This window comes from Malaclemys terrapin, chromosome 5 (genome assembly GCF_027887155.1).
Source record: "Malaclemys terrapin pileata isolate rMalTer1 chromosome 5, rMalTer1.hap1, whole genome shotgun sequence".
NCBI classification, from domain to species: Eukaryota; Metazoa; Chordata; order Testudines; family Emydidae; genus Malaclemys; species Malaclemys terrapin.
This window is the reverse complement of record NC_071509.1, coordinates 19,393,666-19,415,068: the sequence shown is the minus strand read 5'-3', so window position 1 is coordinate 19,415,068 and position 21,403 is coordinate 19,393,666. Positions and strand designations below refer to the sequence as shown.

Genomic DNA, 21,403 nt, shown 5'->3' with positions numbered 1-21,403 from the left:
AAAACATTAGGTTTATCTGGCTTTCAGTATAGCAAAAATAAGGTAAACTTCTACATTCAATACTAGAGCTGCTAAAAAATTTCAAATTTAGAAATTTCTGTGAAAAAAAGACATTTTGGGAATCATTTTTTTAACCATCTCTATTAAATACCTCTTTAGATTATTTCTATTCATCATTACATTTTTAAAAAATCGAGCAATAATAATTAGTTTAGGAATTTATTATTCAGTTAGATTATGTCTTTTACATATGTTATGTAAACTGCCTTCATTATTCTTCCTTTATGCTCACAGCACTGCTACATACATTAGCTTCTCATTGTTGTAAGTAGTGATCTTAATCATTCTGCTTAGATCTTCTTTCTTTAAGGATACTAAGAACATTTAAATCAGGGTAATGTATCAGTTGTATGTAGCCCAGTTTATATTGCCATATGATCCTCTTCCATCCTGCCTGGCAACAGCATTGATGCTCAGTATTTTGACTTCCTAGTCAGGAAATGTGACTTAAGATCAGTCAATCTGCTGCAGTATAGTACTTAAGACCTAGTCCATCCCTTGCGCTCAGTTGTTTGTTTTGTGTCTGCTGGAGGCCTGGAGAAGCATTTACCTCATCTTTCTCTCTCGCTAACCTTCATTATTTTCTGTCTCCTGACAAGAAAACACCCAGTAAAATGAAGGAGACAGAAAAGAAGAATGAAGAAAGAATTACAGGAGAATTGCCAAAAGGAGAAGTTAAAAGGAGAGCTATTTCTCCTCTACTTTGCTCCTCTCCCTGGTTCTAGTGGCCTGAGTTCTGCAGGCCTTCCAGAGCTCTGTTGGTGGCTTTTGAATGAGTTAACCCCTTCTCTCCACAAAGCACTCTTGAAGGTCTTGAGATCTCAGATCCCAAAGGAACTGACTGACTGATCACCCTTGCATGGCTCTCAATAGGTGGAGATTTTGCCAATACTTTGTTTCCTCATACTCCTTTCAAATACAGCCCTTTAATCTAGAGGCCATAATGGTTCCTTTTACTCCCAGGGAAAACTACCCCACATGCAGGAGTCTGCAGGTTGGCAAGTTGTTTCTCCATATAACCACCGTGATATGCGTAACATTACTATTAACCCCATATTTTATGGTCATAGTCATCACAACTACTTTGCCTCTAAAAAGACAGCAATGTTTCCCAGATACTTCTCCAGGAACTTTGTCTCCAGGACTCTGAATGGAAGCATTCTCTCAGGATTGGAGCACAGAAGTGAATTATTGCTTACCATGGTGTTACTAAAGATAGACAGAATAGGGCAGAGGTCATTCTGCTGGCTCGCATGTGACCTTGTTGTCGTTGGCTCTCCAAAATGATGAGTCTGATCACTTACTGTCTAGGGAAGCTGACTTAGACAAGATCTCACACTGTACACTGTACACTGGCCCTATTCAGTTTTCCAGTCCAGAAAATCCAACTCCAACAGGCTGGAGATTGAATAGCTCTAGTATCTAGGGAAGGATTTTTGTTGTGTGACAGGCACTCAAGAAACTCCACAGTCTCTGTTTCAGGAGTACCATCTCTCACTAGGAGGAGGAGAAGCACACTGACATTTATTCTGGATTTCTTCATTCATCCTTATGTCTGCAGGCTTTTCTTGACAGGGTTTTTATTGGCCTGATGGTGAATTCCCTGCTAGTGCATGCTGTCACTCTTCCTGAGTTAACTGCACCTCTGCCCCCCTTGTGGCCTTCTCAAAGGCACCTTACTTAGGTCTCAGACCTATAGCTGTCACCTTTTTTGGCGTGGGATACCACAATCCTCTCCCTGCAGGCCAGGGTCTTATTCTACAGGCTCCTGAAATCCACAGTGATCACCTCAGCAGATCTGACTTGAGTTCAGCACCTGCAGTTCTGTTGTCTCTGGGCAATGACAAGGTTATCCAGTGGCACAACTAGCTTTCATAAAATAAAGTTCTACTTATTCAGAACAAAAGGCATGCCTAGCTTACCAGATGGTCAACCATCTTCTACATGGAGACCCTGGCAAGATTTAAAGTACTTCAAGTCCTCAGCAGTGCCTCTCTGGTAATGGATTCATGTCATATCTTGGACTGAATGTGAGTGCCCATCTACTCAGGTCAGGGCTGATATTTTATACAATTTCAAAGTTCTTTGTCATCTTAGGTCTCTTCAATCAGGTCAAACCACTCTATTCTATTCCTTGGGGGATAAATCTTCAAAAGACTCATCAAATCTTCAAAAGACTCATTACCTGCATTGTTTCAGTATTAGGGATTTGTATTAATTACCCTCTTTCCTAAATGTCTTTAGTTCCTGAAGGAAACATCCTTTAATTCAATAGCAAGGCCATAAAGATATATACATTTATAAGGTTAATCCAATAATCTTTGAAAACCCCATGTTTCCATAGCATTACATCTGTCATACATGCTTCAATAATTGGAACTTTTGTTTATTTTTAATGTGTTTATGGGTTCCACATTTGAATCTATGGGAGCTATTCCCCTGACTCTACTCACTTTTAAAGTAGCATATTAAGCTGCTGGGACTTCTGCTTGTAGGGTTGGAGAACTGAGATCTCTTCTTATTTCTCTGCCCTATCATTGAGGTTTTTTCCAGAACAAGTGGTGGTCTCTTTTCACTTGGAGTTTATCTCAAAGGTTAATAGATGTTCATGTTAATTAATTGTTTAAATGATGCTGTGCATAGAACCCTGTACTTCACAGAAGATTGTGTTACACTGCTATTACACATAAAGTCAGCTGTGTACATTTTCCTTCTCTTGTACACAGCCATTCAAAAAATTTAAGCAGTTTGTCTGTTTGAAGGCTGTAACAAGAGCCAAGTTGCATGCAAGACTTCCATTGTTTGCTGGTAAAGGCCTGTAACCTATCAGTGTGTTGTAAGCCAGTATGTTGTAGTCTTTTTTTCACCCAAATCTTAGGGAGTGTTACTTAGCATGGGTTCTTCTTCAATTATTCTACATTTTCTCATTCTTTCTTGCTTTTACAAACTTTTCAAACTGAGGGAAAGAAACTTAAGTACCACAGTTGATTGACAGATCTTGCTCCCTTCTTCTTGATAGGTGGAGCCATAACCCTGATAGTTACGGCTCTTTTGAATAAGATGGGTGAACAGGGTTATGACCAACCGCATTACCTGTGAGTTATCTTTCCTTTTTGAAAAACAGTGTTTGTAGCTTTGTCCTCAATGAAAATATATGCCTTTAATTCGTTAGTAGCCACTAGGTGGCAACTACACACAAGTCAAACCAACTACTTGGGACTGCATATGCGCACTAGTTCCAAGCTCTGATGTTGTTACCATGGTGACTTTGATCACTGCCATACTTTTCCTATTTTTTGTACTGCATACTGTATCTCTCTAAACCTTACAGACATGACCTTGGGAAATCTATCTTTTTTACTGTAACTATTTGTCTCACAAAGTTCCTGTAGAAATGTTAATAGCCAAGTACTATTTTTATTCTTCTACACTGAGAAAGCTACCAGGATCAATATTCAAACAATAGAATTTTCCAAATGGTAAATCTTATAGTACATATTTTTCATCTTTCTGTAGTATAATCTCTCTAGAATAGCATTTCCCAACATAGGAGGTGCTAGTCTGGTTTAGGATGGCCAGGATGGGGAAGTCTTCATGACCCTATATCCACATTGTCTCTGCACTGCAAATGTACTGCTGCAAGTGGAGTGCAGTTTCCCTCCCTACTTCTGCAGCAGCCATGATGTTTGGAAAGGAGCGGTTCACAAGTACAGGTCTGCAGAATCAGGAAGCAGCTCACTAGCCCAAACTTTACATCTCTTCTCTCATGACACTTAGCTGAGCTGTGGGAGCATGTCTTGACTCCACAGACCAACCAATAGGTGCCCCCCTGTGATGGGGTATACAAACCCCACATAGGGTTGCCAACTTTCTGACCTAACAAAACCAAACACCCTTGCCCTGCCCCTTCTCCGAGGCCCCATCCCACTCACTCCATATGATTTTTTGTTTTAATAACGTTTTATCACAGAGTTGTTTGTCTAGGTGGCAAGATAAACTGGAGAGACTAAGGGGACTGTCTGTGATTCCATGGTAAGACTGTCTGCCCTGAGATAAGCACTCACAGTTGTGAGCCCCTCCACAGGTGACACCCTAGGACCAGAGAATTTTCCCTAGAAGTGTCCATTTGGTCCATACATGCACCCCCACTCTCCTTATGCTCCTCACTGAGGGTATAAAGGGGGCGGTTAGACTGTCACTGTTTTAGTTCCTTCTTACTGCTTGTGGTCTAGGAGAGAGCTTCAATGTTTGTGCTGACTTCTACAGTGACAGAGAGAGCATACCAAGGATCCCGGCTTCAAGAACTGTATTGACTGCCGGAAACTGACACTCATGAAGCTGGTATATACACAACTGCAATGAAGCAAAAATCCAGCAAGCCACAGTTTAGGCAAAGACTAGCCTCCACTGGCATTCTGCATGAGCTGTCCTGCAAATGTCAGAGAATGCATAGAGACATAGGCACCGACTCCATAGGCTCAAGCACCAGTAGCGGATTTACCATGGAGCCAGGTCCACACTCCAGGGGGTCCCCGACCAGGCCCACTCTTCTCCGCCCCCCGCTCTCTCCTGCGGGGGGCAGAAGCTTGGTGCTCCTGGCACTGAGGCTCCTGCTGCAGTAGGGCAACCAAGCTCCCCCTCCCCTGTCTCTTCTCACAGCTTGCTCTCTTTCTGCCCTCCCCCTCCCTGCCGCCGATCAGCTGTTTGCCAGCAGGAAGGTGGGGGATGAGCACAGCCGCAGCATGCTCACCTGGGGAGAGAAGACAGAGAAGAAGCGGGAGTGGGGTCTTGGGGAGGGGGGTGGAACGAGCAGACCTACTCTGACTGCAGCGCTGCACAGCCAGGCTGAAAAAAGAAGGTGCTGCTCAGCTCCCCGGACTTTGCAGTTGGACACCACCTTCTGGGTCCTAGTGCTGGTTTAGCTCAATTCTGTGAGCTGGGAGCCATCCTTCATCTTCTACGAACGGTGAGTGCCCATGGTGGGGCAGGCAGGGCAGGGGGACAGGGGCAGTGGGGAGAGAAGGGGCATGGGATGGGGAAAAGAAGGGGATAGGGCAGGGATCGGCAACCTTCGGCACACGGCCCGCCAGGGTAAGCCCCCTAGTGGGCCGGGCCAGTTTGTTTACCTGCCGCGTCCGCAGGTTCAGCCGATCACAGCTCCAGGCCAATGGGGGCTGCAGGATGAGGGATGTGCTGGCCGCGGCTTCTCGCAGGCCCCATTGGCCTGGAACGGCAAACCACAGCCAGTGGGAGCCGCCATCGGCCGAACCTGCGGATGCAGCAAGTAAACAAACCGGCCCAGCCCTCCAGGGGGCTTACCGTCGTGGGCCATGTGCCGAAAGTTACCGATCCCTGGGATAGGGGAAACGGGGGTCCAGCATGCGGATCCCCTTGGAAGCAGCGGGGGCTCCCCTATTAAGTAGGCCCATCAAACCCTCACCCTGACAAGCCCCACCTCCCCTGCATCTGTACCACCCCGATGAGCCCCCCCAGACACCCTTCCCACCGAGCCCCAACCACCTACACCTTGACCCCCACCCAAATGAACCCTGTAGATAAATCTCTGTATTAAGCATCTTCACATAACTTTCATATGACTTTGTATTATGCCTCTTCATATAACCCTGTATTAAGCTATTTTCATACAACTTTGTATCAAGTCCTTTGATATAGGAACTTTGTATCAGATCCCTATGTAGAAAAACTTATAGAAAACTTTGTGTTAAGCCTTGGTATAATATTATAGCCCCTAAGGATAGTTAAAGTAGAAGAAAAATGTCTTTTTGCTAGGAGTAGAATAAAATTCCCACTCCCCACACTCCCTTAATCAATTGGCATGTTGAATGAATGAGGTGTGAATGAGCAAGGCATGGAAGGCAAGCACCTCCAGACAGCTAGTTGGAGAGGGGATGGAAGCCAGATCCAAGGACAATCAAACTTGTCAAGTGGGCTCACTAAAGAAGAGCAGATATATTGACGGCCTCCGTGGGCAGGGAGAGGGTGTTAGACTCAAGCACCTTCTTTTGGAAACACCCTCTTTGAACAGTATTGGGAGAACACCTAGAAGGAAGCAGCACAAAGGACCAACGGACACAGATTTTGAATCTGGTATAGATTTGCATGAGAGGGAAACTGCTATAAATGTGAGGTGTCTTGCAGAGGACCCTGGGTCTTGTCAACATCGGAGCATTGATCCAGATCGGCAGAAGCCCGGCTCCACCCCTCCCCTATCTAACTCACCTGGCCAATGAAGTTAAGGGGAGCCACTAGTTGGTAACAACAACAAGACGGAGTGTGTTTGTATGTGTGTATGTGAGTGCATGAGTGTAATATAGATCATAACCATATGATACAGTGTTGATTGATGCATGTATTACCAATGAATGTGGCGTTTGCCTTATTCCCCCTGAAAAGATCCTGTGCAGTACTTTAAGTACAACAACCCCACCTCCCCTGCACCTAGACTCCCCCCCCACATACACACACTGAGCTCCAACCACCTTCACTTGGTCCCCCCGCAGACTCCCATTGACCCTGCACCTGGCACCTCCCTGTGCATCCAGATCCCCCACTGAACTGCCTGCACCCAGACTTCCCCCCACAGAACCCTCTTACCCCCATCTGGATACCCCCCCCCCCCACTAAGTCCCTCTGCACTTGGATCCTGCTGCTGGGCTGAGCCTCCCTGTCCACATCTGATGCGCCTGGCACAAAAGGGGCAGGGCCCCAGGGTGTTTCTGTGGCAGGAATGGCCCTTGTGCTGTGTAAGGGTCAGGTTCAACCTCACTGCCAAGTCCCTGTCCCAGGGGAGGGGGAAGGCTGCAGGGTGATCTCCCACCTCCATGCAGCCAGTGGCCTGTGCTCCCCACTGCCATGGTGGAGCTTCCACATTTATTTATTTTTTAAAAAATCAGAATTTTAAAATATTATGCACAGAATTTGCTGCAGAATTCCCTCAGGAATATGGGGCGCTGTACAGCTGTGATGGTGGGACTGTGAAGGGGGCGCTGGACAGTAGGGGATCTGTGGGTGGGGGAGCTGGGCAGGGGGTATGGTGTGCAGGGTGCTGTGTAGTTGTGGTGGGATGTCGGCAGGAGGGGTGTCTAGGCAGGGGGTGCTGGACATAGGGGTCTGTGGGGGAAGTCTCTGGGTGAGGGGGCACTGGCATAAGAGCAGGGCACTGGGCAGGGGGCAGTGTGGAAGGGGCACGCTGGCACCGAAGGGCTGGGCGGGCCAGTGTGCGTCTAGCAGTTTGGGGTTTGTAAATAGTGCCCTTGTGCTGGGCTGAGTAGGGCCACTCCTGCTGCGCTGCATCTCATTGCCCCCAACCGGCCCCTCGCTCTGTGGACCGCCCAATGGGGGCCCACAAATATGTTTGGTGCCGGGCCCACAAAAAGTTAATCTGGCCCTGTCAAGCATCCACAGAAAAAAAAATAGGGAGTGTCAGCACCCAGCAACCACAGCTGTTTGGCAGTGCCACCGATCAGCTGTTAGGTGGCTGGCTGGAGGTGCTAGTGGGAGGGTGGAGTGCAGCGAGTGGGCAGGGAGCCTCAGGGGATAGGGCAGAGCAGGAGCAGGAAAAGGAGGAGCAAGGCAGGGCCTCGCAGGAAGGAGTGGAGTGGAGTGGGAGTGGAGCACCCATCTGAAAAAATAAGTCAGTGCCTGTGCACAGGGAACTTGTCCAGGGGCAGTCGTCTTCTGTCTCCCAGGCAACTCCGGCTCCTAAATCGGTGTTTTGATGAAACTCTCAAGAGCCATGCATAAGCAGCCCTGTTGGATTTAGACTAGTCTCATAGTTCCTCCCCTCACCCCCTTTTGGAGAGTGAATATCCCACTAGCTATTAGCCTGGACAGAGATCACCACAGACAGATGGGTATTAGAAATTGACCCATCTGATGAGCAGGTTCTTCTGCAGGAAGCAGAGTCACTCCTTCAACTAGGAAAAAGAACAGGAGTACTTGTGGCACCTTAGAGACTAACAAATTTATTAGAGCATAAGCTTTCGTGGACTACAGCCCACTTCTTCGGATGCATACAGAGTGCATCCTTCAACTAGGGATGCTAGAACTTGTGCTTCCAGCAGCAAAGGGGAAGGTGTTATACTGGAAATACTTCCTCATACCCCAAAAAGACAGGGGGGAGGAAGACCCATGTTGGACCTCAGGGAACTGAACAAGTTTATCCACCACATGGAGTTCAGAATAGTGACCATGTCCTCAATTATTCCCCTCACTAGATCCAGGAAATGTGTTCAGACCTCTCCATCTCAAAGACATCTGTTTTCACATAAACATCCATCTGGCACACAGGAGATTCCTGAAGTTTGTCTCTGATTAGCAACCCAGCCAGGACCTGGTTCTCCATTTGGATTCTCAGTGGCACCAAGAGTTTTCATCAAGTTACTGTTAGTGGTGTCAACTCACTTACACCAGCAGGGGGTGGCAGTGTACCCCTACTTTGATGATTGGATCTGTCATGGGGCAGGCGCGGCCCGTCCCCTTTTGGGATAGGGTAAGAGTTGTGATAGCCCCGCTGCTAAGTCTGCATGATCACTCTGGGTCTCGGGGTAGCGTGGCTTAATGTCCAAAATCAAAATGGCTGCCCTCTCCTTTCAGGCTGTGTGGCCCAATGGCCAAAGTCTAGATGGCTTCCCTTGGGTGCGGGCTATGCCAGAGTCTATATATCTGCATAGCCAAGGGCCATATGGCTGCCTTTCTGCCAGGGTGGCCTAACAGCCAGAGTCCATATAGCCACCCTCCGTGCTGGGGCGGGGTAGCCTAACAACCAGAGTCCATATAGCTGCCCTCTTCAGCAGGGCTGATTGGCCTAGTGGCCAGTCAGCGGTGGGTGGCAGCCAGGTAGAGGGACCCAGGCCCTCCCTGCACCACTGGGGTCCAGCTCGGGGCCCTGGCAGTGGCAAGTGTGCTCGCCACTGAGCCAGTGGAGAATCTGATCGAAACACACTGATGCCACCCAGCACAATGACTAGTCCCCCTGAGTACTTCATACCCTGTCCTGGTGCATTGGCCCAGATGTCTCTGGGCTCCTCGGCCTGTGCAGCTCTCAGCAACTCCAACACTCTTTGGGCATCCATAGATGCTTGGGCATCTACCTGGGTTTCGGCACCTCTGGCTTTCGCCGGCTGGGGCCTCTGCAGTTCCCAGGCTGGAGCCTGCAATGTGCATCCTCCCTCCTTGGCGATCAGCCCTGGATGAGCTGGGCTGCTCCCTTTTATGTCTGGTCTCCAGCCGGAGCATGCCCAGCAGGGCTGAGGGAGTGTGGCCTCCTCGGCCGAAAAGGGAGGAATTAACCCCTGCATTACCAGTGTGGGGCAGGCACGCCCTGTCACTGGCTCCTACAGGGAATATCTTACCAGGTAACTCAGGAAGTGACCACTGTGCTTCTGGACTTGTTCAAGAGGCTAGGTCTCAGGATGATCCTGGAAAAGTCTACCCTGGAACCAATGTAAACTATAGAGTTTAACGGGGCAAGGATAGATATAATGTTGCCCAGGACATACTTACCAAGGAAGGGATTGTCTGGTATAAGCAGACTCATACAGCAAATTCAGATGAACCCCAGGACAGCTTTGTGGTCTTACCTAGTCCTGTTGAGTCATATGGCTAAAAACATACGTGACCCCATTTGAAGGGGTCTTTTACTTCAGATGCCTGCAAGCATGGCTACAGACAGTGTACGCCCCGGGAAGACACAGTCTTGACTTTCTAGTCATGGTTCCTTGAAGGGTCCTGGACTTCTTTATCTGGTGGAAAGACAGAGGAAAGAGAGGGGTGTATGGATGTGTGTGTGGGGGCTTCCTGTTTAGTTCGCTACTGCTAACAAACACTATGTACATCCCTCACAAGGTGAGGGGCTCAAATTGGGGGGCAGGTAGTGCAAGGGACATGGTCTCCTCAGGAATCTATGCTCCACATCAACATATTGAAGTTTAGAGCAATCAGGCTGTCCTGCAAACAATTCCTCCTTCACATTCACAAAATGGTTGGAAAACCATTCCCAGCGAGTAATTATCAGTGGTTCACTTTCATGCTGGAAGGGCATAACGAGTGGGGTCCTGCAGGTATCCATTTTGGGTCTGGTTCTGTTCAATATCTTCATCAATGATTTAGATATTGGCATAAAGAGTACATTTATAAAGTTTGTGGACGATACCAACCTGGGAGGGGTTGCAAGAGTTTTGGGGACTGGACAAACTGGAGAAATGGTCTAAAGTAAATAGGATGAAATTAAATATGGACGAATGCAAAGTACTCCATTTAGGAAGTAACAATCAGTTGCACACATACAAAATGGGAAATGACTGCCTCAGAAGGAGTACTGCAGAAAGGGATCTGGGGGTCATAGTGGACCACAAGCTAAATATGAGTCAAGAGTGTAACACTGTTGCAAAAAAAGCAAACATCATTCTGGGATGTATTAGCAGGAGTATTGTAATCAAGACACGAGAAGTAATTCTGTTCTACTCTGCGCTGATTAGAGTATTGTGTCCAGTTCTGGGTGCCACATTTCAGGAAGGACGTGGACAAATTGGAGAGAGTCCAGAAGAGAGCGACAAAAATTATTAAAGGTCTAGAAAACATGACTTATGAGGGAAGATTGAAAAAAAACTGGGTTTGTATAGTCTGGAAAAGAGAAGACTGAGAGGGGACATGGTAACAGTTTTCAAATATGTAAAAGTTTGTTTCAAGGAGAAGGGAGAAAAATTATTGTTCTTAATCTCTGAGGATAGGACAAGAAGAAATGGGCTTAAAGTGCAGCAAGGGAGGTTTAGATTGGACATTAGGAAAAACTTCCTAACTGTCAGGGTGGTTGAACACTGGAATAAATTGCCTAGGGAGGTTGTGACATCTCCATCATTGGAGGTTTTTAGAGCAGGTTAGACAAACACCTGTCAGGAATGGTCTAGATAATACTTAGTCCTGCCAAGAGTGCAGGGAACTGGACTAGATGACCTCTTGAGGTTCCTTCCAGTCCTATGATTCCATGATTCGTAGCCAGTGAGTCCTGGTGTTTTGGACAACAGGCCCTGAAGGAAGGAGGTGGCAGCACGCAGGAAAGTCTGTGCAAGCCCAGGACCCAGCATCAGGCTGTTTCTCTCTCTGGATTCCTGGGATCTAGAAGGGTAGGAGTCGGTGAGTGTCTGGGTTGGGGAGGTGGGAGGACTGCAGCTGGGCTCGGGGAAGGAGGGGGTATGAGTGTCCGGGGCAGGGGGGGCGTGGCTGGCCTCTGGAAGGGAAGGCTGCTTTGGATGTCTCCCTGGGCAGGTCAGTTCTAAATTTTGTTGTGGCATAGGACTCCAGGTACCTGCCTCCTTGAGAAGGACACTGAATCATCTGAAGCACACTTTACTGTCAGACACAAGTACCGAGAAGATTTTTATGTGGAGGCTTCTTTTAAGTTCCTTGTCTTTGTTTCTCTACCCTCTTAAATCTCTAAATGCTCTTAAAAATCAGCATTAGCTTGCACATATTCTCCAAATTAATTCTCTTCCAAAGAGTTATTTAAATTGTAATTTGCTGACTATTTTACATGAGAAAATAGATGCAGTATAAATGTTTCTTGCCTTGGGATTACATTAATGGAATTTTAAGAGGCATTAGTAAAACTTCTGAAAACACTCTAAGATTAGCATGATGGACACTGTACTTGCATTTGGTTTTCAGTGAGAATAGGAATGTAATACAGTATTCTTTTACCTTGGTAAAGTAATGTTTAAAGGAAATCTGTATCAATTTCACTGTTCAGGCTGTCCAATCAACAGGAATAACTGAAAGTTATTGTTGTTAAAGTTTTTATTTACAAGTGGCATTTCTTAATGTAGAGCTGGAAACACACATCTTGTTGAGCAGTGTCACTAGCCTTGTGAAAGCCGAATGGAAAAGAATATAAAATAATATTCCATCAATATTAAATTGTCAGAAGAAAAACTTTTAGGCCAAATTTTTCAAAAATGGGTCAAGTTAGGCTCGTAAATCTATACCTAGGCATTTGAATCATGGTCTGATTTTCAAAAATGGTGAAAATCTAGCAGCTCGCCCACCCACTTAGATTGTCCACATTATTCATATTAACAAGCACATAGACACCCATTTACTGTACTTGTTTTATGCACATAAATGTGGATTATGTGCACACAATTTAAGTAGGTATCATTTTGAAAATTTGTCCCTCACATCACAAACCACATTATTTTACATCAGAATTGACACAAATGTTTAGAACTGCTACTTTCAAGTAAAGAATTAAAAAACAAAAAATAAATTTCAAACTTTTATTCATGGTAATAAGTGTTTCTTTCCTTGCCAGTCTGCACATTAGTGGGTTGAGAAAAATACTCTTAGTTTTCCTTTAATGTGAAAAAATATTGGACTTCATTTAGTAATGCACTATATATTTGTGTGTGTTGTTTAGGCAGAGGTCCATCTTGTACACATTTAATTGTGAATACCCTCACAGTGGTATTGGGGGAAATCATTTTTACTTTTTTCTATTTTATTTCATTATAAGTATACATGGATTGCTAAAATTTTAACTTAATTTACTTTTCAATTTGATTGCATACCTTTTAGTTTAAAAAAAATGGTTCTGAGTTCAAAACTGCATAGGGAGTGACTTTTCTTATTTTGAAATTGTACATCCCTGCTCCCAACATTCTTGCATCCTCAAACATATAACTTTGGCACATTCATCTAACCACTGAGTTATGTACAGATGTATTATATGAACTGATAACAATTGGAGTTGACACACATTATCATATGCTAAATGTTACATGTCATGTATTGTCAGATGCTACCTGTCCAGGTGATGGGGAATAGTGTCACAAAATAACAGGAGGAAGTTATCATGGATGTCATGTTTCACACTTCACTGATAGTCCTTACTGGTTGCAGTCATACCTTTCATTGGTAACTCTTACGAGCTGTGAACCCAGGTCTCTAAAAGGGATTGTTAAATTATTATCCCTTTGACACCTAGCCCTGCATTGTCTTCTTTACTGATAAGCCTAGACGGTTCTCAGTTTTTATACTTGTAGAATTGCTGTACTTAATAAACAACCTCTTCCATAATTTATTATAAATTTAAAAATGTAACTGTAGTAGATAGCATAAGCTTATGATGCTACAGTATCTGAAAATAATATTTGAGATAAAACAGATTAAAATTTTAAAAAAGCTTTTTTGTCTGAATTATTATGTTTGGTGGTGCATCCACAAATCAAGATCAGCATGTAAGAGTCCTTCAAGGATAAACAATTCCTGTAGAATTCAGTTTTATTCCCAAAAGCTGCGTTAGAACATCATATATCTTTGGAAAATCTTAGATTTTTTACTTGAATCCTATCCTTACATAAAGCATGATTCAACCAGAAATCCATTCTCATTGTTCAAAGTTTCACAGTACACTAGAAATATTATAGTAAAGGGCAAAGATCCACAGGTGTCTTTCTTGTTCAGTCACAGAAAAATTGACAGCAATGTATGCCTACCTGCTTTTAACAGGTGATGGTTCCAAAGAAAAGGGTGAAGAAAAATGTGGAATAGCAAATAAAATGCTAAATATAGGGCAAAACTTTGTTCTGTGTTGCAAAGGTGTGCTAGTAGAGGAAAAGAGTTTTCAGAACCCTTAATTTTCCTAGGGCTTCAATTCTCATTGAGTATTTCCTAGAGCCACAGAGCACGGGGCTTCAGCCCCACAGGAGGCGCCAGGGCTCGGGGCTTCAGCCTCGCGGGGCATGCTGGGGCTCCTGAGGGTTTGGAAATATTTACCGGAGCTCTGCTCTGGACATATCCGGCTGAATTTAAGCCCTGCCCAGGCCCTTCCCATCAGTGCATCAGCAGAGAGGGATTTTGCTCTAGATTTAGGTTAGGATTCTGGCTTACTGCCCTGGCTGGTGCATCCAGGGCTGGCTCCAGCTTTTTTGCTGCTCCAAGGGGCGAAGCAAAAAATAAAATAAAAAAGATAAAGCCGATCGGTGGCAGCTCAATTGCGTCGCTTCATTCTTCGGCGGCAGGTCTTTCACTCCCTCTCTTCCTCTTCGGCGGCACTTCGGCGGCAGCTCAAAGAGGAAGAGAGGGACTGAGGGACCTGCTGCTGAATTGCCACCAAAGACCCGGACGTGCTTCCCCTTTCCATTGGCCGCCCCAAGCACCTGCTTCCTTCGTTGGTGCCTGGAGCCAGCCCTGGGTGCATCACAGCTCTGCAGGAAGTGATCTGCTAGCTTGGGGGCTTGATCAGGCTTTCAGTGTATAAGCTGTAATCTGCAGCTAGGATGAATAATGTTCCTTTAAAGGAGCAGTAAGGTGTGCCCAGCCATGTGTTTCCCCCACTATTACCAGTTGCCCTGAAGCATCCTGTCCTGCACTGACAGATTGGCTCCAAGTCTTTACAGTACACAGAATGGCTACTTGGGTTAACTAAAAACATATTTTTTAGATAAGCAAAATAACAATTCTGTGTATTGTGATATGAAAGAGTCCAGATTTAACGTCCTACCCTAATTTAATGATTTTTAAGCCAACATGAGTAACCTGCATATATGGCAATCACTCCACCCAAAACTTACCTCAAATCTCTCTTATCATAATAATGCCTTCTCTTCTCTTAAGCTTTAGGCTTTCCCGATCCTCCATCATGTAAGTCTTTATAGCCTTCTCTTCCACTTAATATGGCTTTCCAGACCACGCTCAATTTTCAGTTTTGCTGTGCTTGCCTCTCTTTCTCATCTGTTGATACAATAATTTAGTTACTCTACTTAATCCCACTAGACTCTCTAACACCCCAATTCCATACTTGAAATTTTAGTGTACATTTCATGACTTAAATGTGAGTGTGTGCTGTACATAATTATCATTTCCATTAATTGGGTTTTGTGTCATATAATTCAAAATGCTTAATTTTACATTTATATAATTTACAATTAAGTATATGTATATTGTCAAAATATAGTTCTAATATTGTTTAATATAAAACAAACAAAATATGTTAACATTATATAATCAATCAAATTAATCTTTGATGTTCTCCTAAATTATACTTTTAAAAAACATTTTCAATTCCTGTAAATTTTTACTTCCTGTTATTTTATTTACAGAATATCCAAGGTATATCCAAGCATCCAGTTCAAATTATTAAGAAGCAATATGTAAAAGGTAAAGGCAAAAGTTTTTGTTTATGTAGTTTTATAAAATGACATGCATTTATCTACCCTGTTTCCCCGAAAATAAGACATCCTCCGAAAATAAGGCCTACTTACAGTTTTGCCTCTCGTTGTAATATAAGGCATCCCCCCGATAATAAGACCTCCCCGATAATAAGGCATCCACCGATAATAAGGCATTTTTCATTTCTGAAAAATAAGACATCCCCTGAAAATAAGACCTAGCGCATCTTTGGGAGCAAAAATTAATATAAGACACTGTCTTATTTTCGGGGAAACAGGGTAAGTGTCTGAGTAAAAATATGTGATCAAGTACTATTAAATCATACCAACATCTCAAAAATGGTGAGAGACTACATTTTAACTGTGTAGTTATATTATAACATTATCTTTTAAACTAATCTTTCTGCTGCTTCTTGCCAGTACAGAATGTGGGTTTGCTGCCTCTTCCTTGATTTATGTAAGCAAGTTTATCAATTTAAATATTCTCTGCTCTCCCGGCCAGTCCTCCTACCTTCAGTTTGTGTTCTTTTTCCACAGTTTGGAGCTTGCATCGTTGTAATGGAACCAAATTATCCTGCCTTATTTTACTAAGAAGTTTTTCTGTGCTTTCATCTGAGAAAGCTTCTCCTAGGGAGGTGCCAATGCTAGACTGAGTAGGCCCCATAAATCAAACTAACAGCTAACGGCCAAAATATCCTTTGATTGCTAGTCAGATGGATGCTATAAACTGGATTCAAGGAAGATAGTAGAGAGAGGGCTGTAAGTCCTAGGGAATCATGACCCAAGTGATAGAGGAAGGACTGGACCCACAATAGTGAACTGTAGTGTAAGAGAGACTTGCTTACATAACCTTTTCTTCCTGCAGGTAGCTGCACAGGATCACTGTGTAGAGCTGCTGCTGCTGCTTTGTTGCTCTTGGTTTTTGGAAGAGTAGTGGTGGGCTTTGCACAGGAGGCTTTGGAATAGGACACAGTTCAATATAATGAAGCAAAAGGGTTTATCTAAGTGCAAGTGAAAGGAGGAGCAGTGTTTGGAATAACAATAAAAACCTTAACATAAGTGTCTATCTGAGATGAGAAAAAACTCAATTGCTAAACCTGGCAGTTTGTAATTTCTCCTGTTATTTTTATCTATTTCATCTGTGTACAAACTGTGGATACATATCCATGCTACCCAATGTGTACTACAACACATAGGCAGACCTAGACTGAGCCTGGCAAAATTCATTAATGATGCTCATGGATCATATGTAAGGCTACGATTTAATCATGGGTATTTTTATTAAAAGTCATGGACAGGTCATGGGCAAGAAACAAAAAATCACGGCCCGTGACCTATACATGCCTTATACCATAAATACTCCTGAATGAATCTTAGGGGGAGGGGCACTGCTGGGGCGGGAGCTTTGGGGGGCCAGCCGCTGCTCTGAGCTGCAGCAGCTCCAGCCACCCCTGGGACCACTGCTCAGGTGGTCCCCAAGACCAGCCGCACCAGTTGGTGTGGCTGACTGCAGGGCTGCCCAAGCAGCTGGCTGCAGAACCACTCCAGCAGCGCCAGTGTGGCTGTCCCCAGAGCTGCCTGAGCAGCTGGCTCCAGGGCCAGTTGCTTGGGTGGCCCTGTGGTCAGCCACACTGGCCGCTGCAGAAGTCATGGAGGTCGCAGGAAGTCACGGAATCCATAACTTCCACGACTTCCGTGACAAACACAGAGCCCTACTCATATGTACTTTGCAAACTACATTTTTTCAGGTTTTCCTTTCCTTTGCAAACTTCTCCAGACCTTCTCATTTCCTCCTTTGCAACTTTTACAATCAGTTGGTCACAATCAGTAGTAGAGGAAATATACTATGCTTCAAGCATTGTTGCCTCTCCTACACCAAGTAGAATAGGATTCCAGTAATGCATTAACTTTTACTTGTCGCCCTGTCTTTCTTCTGTAAAGACTCAGTACACATGGAAATAATTTCCTAGGAAATTGTGATTGCAGTAGGAAATTAATTCATTATTTATTTGTTGAGTACAGGATAATTGCTGTTAGATGGCTTAACTTTTCAATTCCTTGCATTTGTGGTGGTCTGTCAGGTAGGTCCGATGCTTAGCAACCTTGCCTGTTTTACAACAGAGTTTTATTGTTTTGTTTTGTTTTGTTTCTGTGATATAATATATGTTTCTCCCATCTCCTGTCTAGGAAAAGAAAATGAAATAGTAACTATTTCCCCAAGAACATTGTTTGTTTCAGCTAAAGGATATACGTTCTTAGCAGCAGGTAACAATAATAATGGAAATTATCTTATGATTGTTTATTATTAACAAAAGTCCTGTGATATCTGCTGCCAGTCCTCTTTTGGATGCCACTACATCTTCATTGACCTTGTGAAGCAAAAGCATTGATGTTAAGTGTAGTTATCTTCAAGAGTCGCCCATTCCTCACAAGCAGAGTCTGAATGTCTGTATTATAGGCAGTGCTGGTAGCAATATCTATCTGTAAAGCTACCTAATACTTTTCAGCATAAGCACCTATAATTTTGCCAAACTTTAATCATTCATGCAGAAAGTTTCATGCCTTGGGCAAGTTTAATTCTCACTAGAGCTGTCAATCACAGTTAATGCATGCAATTATTACAAAGCAAATTAACTAGATTAAAAAAATAGTCACGGTTAATTGCAGTTTTAATTGCACTGTTAATAGTAGAATACCAATTTAAATTTATTATTAATATTTTGGATATTTTTCTTTTCACCTCATAGAAGTCCACTCAGTCCTACTTCTTGTTCAGTCAGTTGCTAAGACAAGCAAGTTTATTTACATTTATGGGAGATAATGCTTTTTATTTACAATGTCACTTGAAAGTGAAAACAGGCATTCACATGGCACTGTTGTAGCTGGCAACGCAAAGTATTTACATGCCAGATATGCTAAACATTTGTATGTCCCTTCCTGCTTCAACTTGTAGGCTCTAAAGTTTTATATTGTTTTGGTTTAGAGTTTTTTCACAAAATTATAACCTTTTGTGAAAAAACATGAATTCTATAAAATTCTGTTGCCCTGTAACTGAAAAATATAACAATGGAAATAAATATGGAAAGGATGTTAAAAAGTATAATAATAGAAAAGTTGCAAGGGTACTAATGGAGAGTTTTATTTGCTAGATTTTTCCCATATTGAACTAAGAATCCTTGCACACCTATCCTGTGACCCAGAACTTCTGAAACTGTTCCAAGAACCTGAAACCACTGATGTGTTTACTACACTGGCTTCTCAATGGTAAGAGTACATTTACACCATCTGATGTAAACTAGGCCAATGGTTTCCAACCTGGGGTCTGCAGACTATGTCTAAGATTTTCAGAGATCCACAACTCCATTTGAAATTTTTTAGGGGTCCACAAATGAAAAATGGTTGAAAACCACAGAATTAGGCCAACAAAATGACAAAAGTACCTTCAACTCTTGTATTACTGTATATTCATAGTGATATAATGTATTTCGGCACAATATTTATTTTCTTGAAAAATTGATACTTTTTCAAAAGATTGGGAGCTGGCAAGCATACCAAAAGGATTTCAGAATTATGTAAGGGAGTATAAGAGTTCCTCACCCATGTCCTTCAAAGCAATGCACGGGTTCTATTCATCCCCTTCTCCTCCACAGCTTTCATTACCACTGGCTAATATATGGATAATCTGTCTCAAGACTCAAATAGTACTGACCTAGATGAGCCTGATGACTAGAACTGGTCAAATAACTCATTGCAAGTAGCATGTTATAAATGTTGACAATTTTTCATTGCATAATTATTCACAAATACATTTTAAAAGGATCGGCTCAGCTGTGACCTAAATTAGCTTCATGAAGGATTACAAAACATCCTTTCTCTCTGTCATGTCTCCTGATGATAATATTCACTCCAATTACACCACAAGTATTTTGAAAACCTTAGACATCTGCTAAAGGTGTTGGAAAACAAAGTCTACCTGTACAGGAAACAGAGAGGACAGCGCTCATGGGATTCTTGTGGCTCCAGTGAGGGCTCATCTTCAGTCTCCTGACAGACCCTCTGATACTCAGGAGAAAGAGCAGTGTTTCAATCCTTTTTAATTAAGTCCTTCTCAGCCCTATTCCTGGGATTATTACTCTTTGTTGATCTCCAGAGAAAGGAGATCGGTAGATAAATTCCAGTGAAGAAAAAATGGTGTATTTCTAGTAACTGCATTATTTCAAATGTATTACTTATTAGTAAGGCTATGTTTTAGTCACGGGTGTTTTTAGCAAAAGTCATGGACAGGTCACGGGCAGTAAACAAAAATTCACGGCCCGTGACCTGTCCATGACTTGTACTATATATTCCTGACTAAATCTTTGGGGGAGTAGCCCAGGGGTGCCATGGATGCTCGGGCGGGGTGGGGGGGAGGCGGGCAGCGGCACGTGGCTTGGTGCTGGGGAGGGGTGAGGGGCTGGCAGGTTCCTTACCTGGCTCTGCACCTCCCCGGAAGCAGTGATATCAACCTCCCTCAGCTCCTAGGCAGAGGTGAGGCCATGCAGATCTGCTTGCTGCTTCCACCCCGAGTGCCGGCAAAGCAGCTCCTGTTGGCCAGGAACCACGGTCAATGGGAGCTCAGGGGTGGTACCGACAGGTGAAGGCAGCATGCAGAGCCCCCTGGCCATGGCTCTGCCTAGGATGTCATAAGTTCCAGGAAGCCCCCCCAAGGTAAGCGTCACCCAGAGCCCTCCCTGCCGCCCATGCACCAACCATCCCTGAGCCTCCTCCCACATCCAAACTCCTGATGCTGCTGGTGGGAGGGGGGTGGTGGCCCGAGACTCTCCCAGCAGCGGCTGGTGCACCTGGCTCAGGGGCTGCCTGAGCTGCTCAGGTGGCTCCCGGGCCAGGCGCACCGGCCACTGCAGATGTCATGGAGGTCACGGAAAGTCACAGAATCCATGACCTCCATGACAAACTCGCAGCCTTACTTATTAGTTTGTATGTGGTAGAACCTAGAGACACCAACTGAGATTGGGACCCCACTGTGCTAGGCACTTACAAGCATGCAATAAGAGACAGTCCATGCCCCAAAGAGTTTTCAGTCTCAATAGACAAGGCAGACAAATGATTGGAGAGAAAGGTATAGCGTACAAGCAGAGTGAACAAAGTGATGGTCTGCGAGCCTTATGTAAGTTACACTTTTTTGTTGTTTTTTTCTTTTTTTAATTGTTTGTATGGAATTTTTTTGAGAGCAGATTAGCTAAAAAAAGAGACAAGGAAGGGCATGAAAGGGAGAAGTTAAGGGGAAAGGGAAGCAGGGGCCCATGGAGGATAGGTGGAGCCAGGCTGGAGTACAGAGACTGTGATGGAGAGGGCAGGATAGAGTGGGAGCAAACAGCAAAGGGGGGAGAGAGACCAGTCAGGCACTGATGACATCATCAGTCAGGCCCAGCTTCTGCTGATTTTCTCTGCTACTGAGTTTCTACTGTTTCCAAATTTCTGCAGAAACACACTTCCAACCCTCATTGTCCCTTTCTCTGGAGTATTTACCAATGAACTCTGAAGTAGTGGAAAGAAACTGAGGGTAGATGAAGTTGCGGTTTCCCACCTTACGATTCTTGAATCAATGCAGGTGGGGTGGATAGCCTGATGGTACAAGACTCCAGGATTCCCAGGACTGTAGCTCTAGAAAGACAATAGACTGATAAGAGCACGCTTATTAGAAAATAATTGTTAGATTCGATTTTGAGCATCTGCTGATATAATTAAGTCTGGTATATTATCATGTCATTAGAACCTCTTGATGGAATTAAATCCTTATTTCATTTTGGAGGTATATTGTAAATATGTGCATGAATATGAATCAAATTTTGTCTCAATTGTAGGCAGGGCTCCAGACATGTTATTCTAGTCAGTAATCTCACAGCTCTTGGCAGCTGCCAACCTTGTATAGTTGCTACCCAGGAACTTCAACTTCAATGAAATGTTACAGTCAAATTTTTTATCAGATATGAGTGTGATGATGAGTCTACAAAACTATTACATAATGATTCTTCAAACAGTGGCTGCCTTCTCTTTTCAATTCAAGAAAACTTTGTTTGGAAGCAACTTTATAATATACATATTATTATAATCATTATTAATTACACCCAGTGACTTTATAATATATATATTATTAT

At 43.9% G+C, this 21,403-nt stretch overlaps 1 protein-coding gene across 1 annotated transcript in view; it reads left to right on the top strand.

The window, feature by feature from the left end:
* Positions 1-21,403, top strand: part of POLN (DNA polymerase nu) — a 230,118-nt gene that overhangs the window by 128,169 nt on the left and 80,546 nt on the right. The window contains exons 18-20 of the mRNA XM_054029682.1: positions 15,177-15,234; positions 17,433-17,510; positions 18,395-18,509. Of these exons, the coding sequence (XP_053885657.1) occupies positions 15,177-15,234; positions 17,433-17,510; positions 18,395-18,509 (251 nt within the window). The remainder of the gene's footprint in view (positions 1-15,176; positions 15,235-17,432; positions 17,511-18,394; positions 18,510-21,403) is intronic.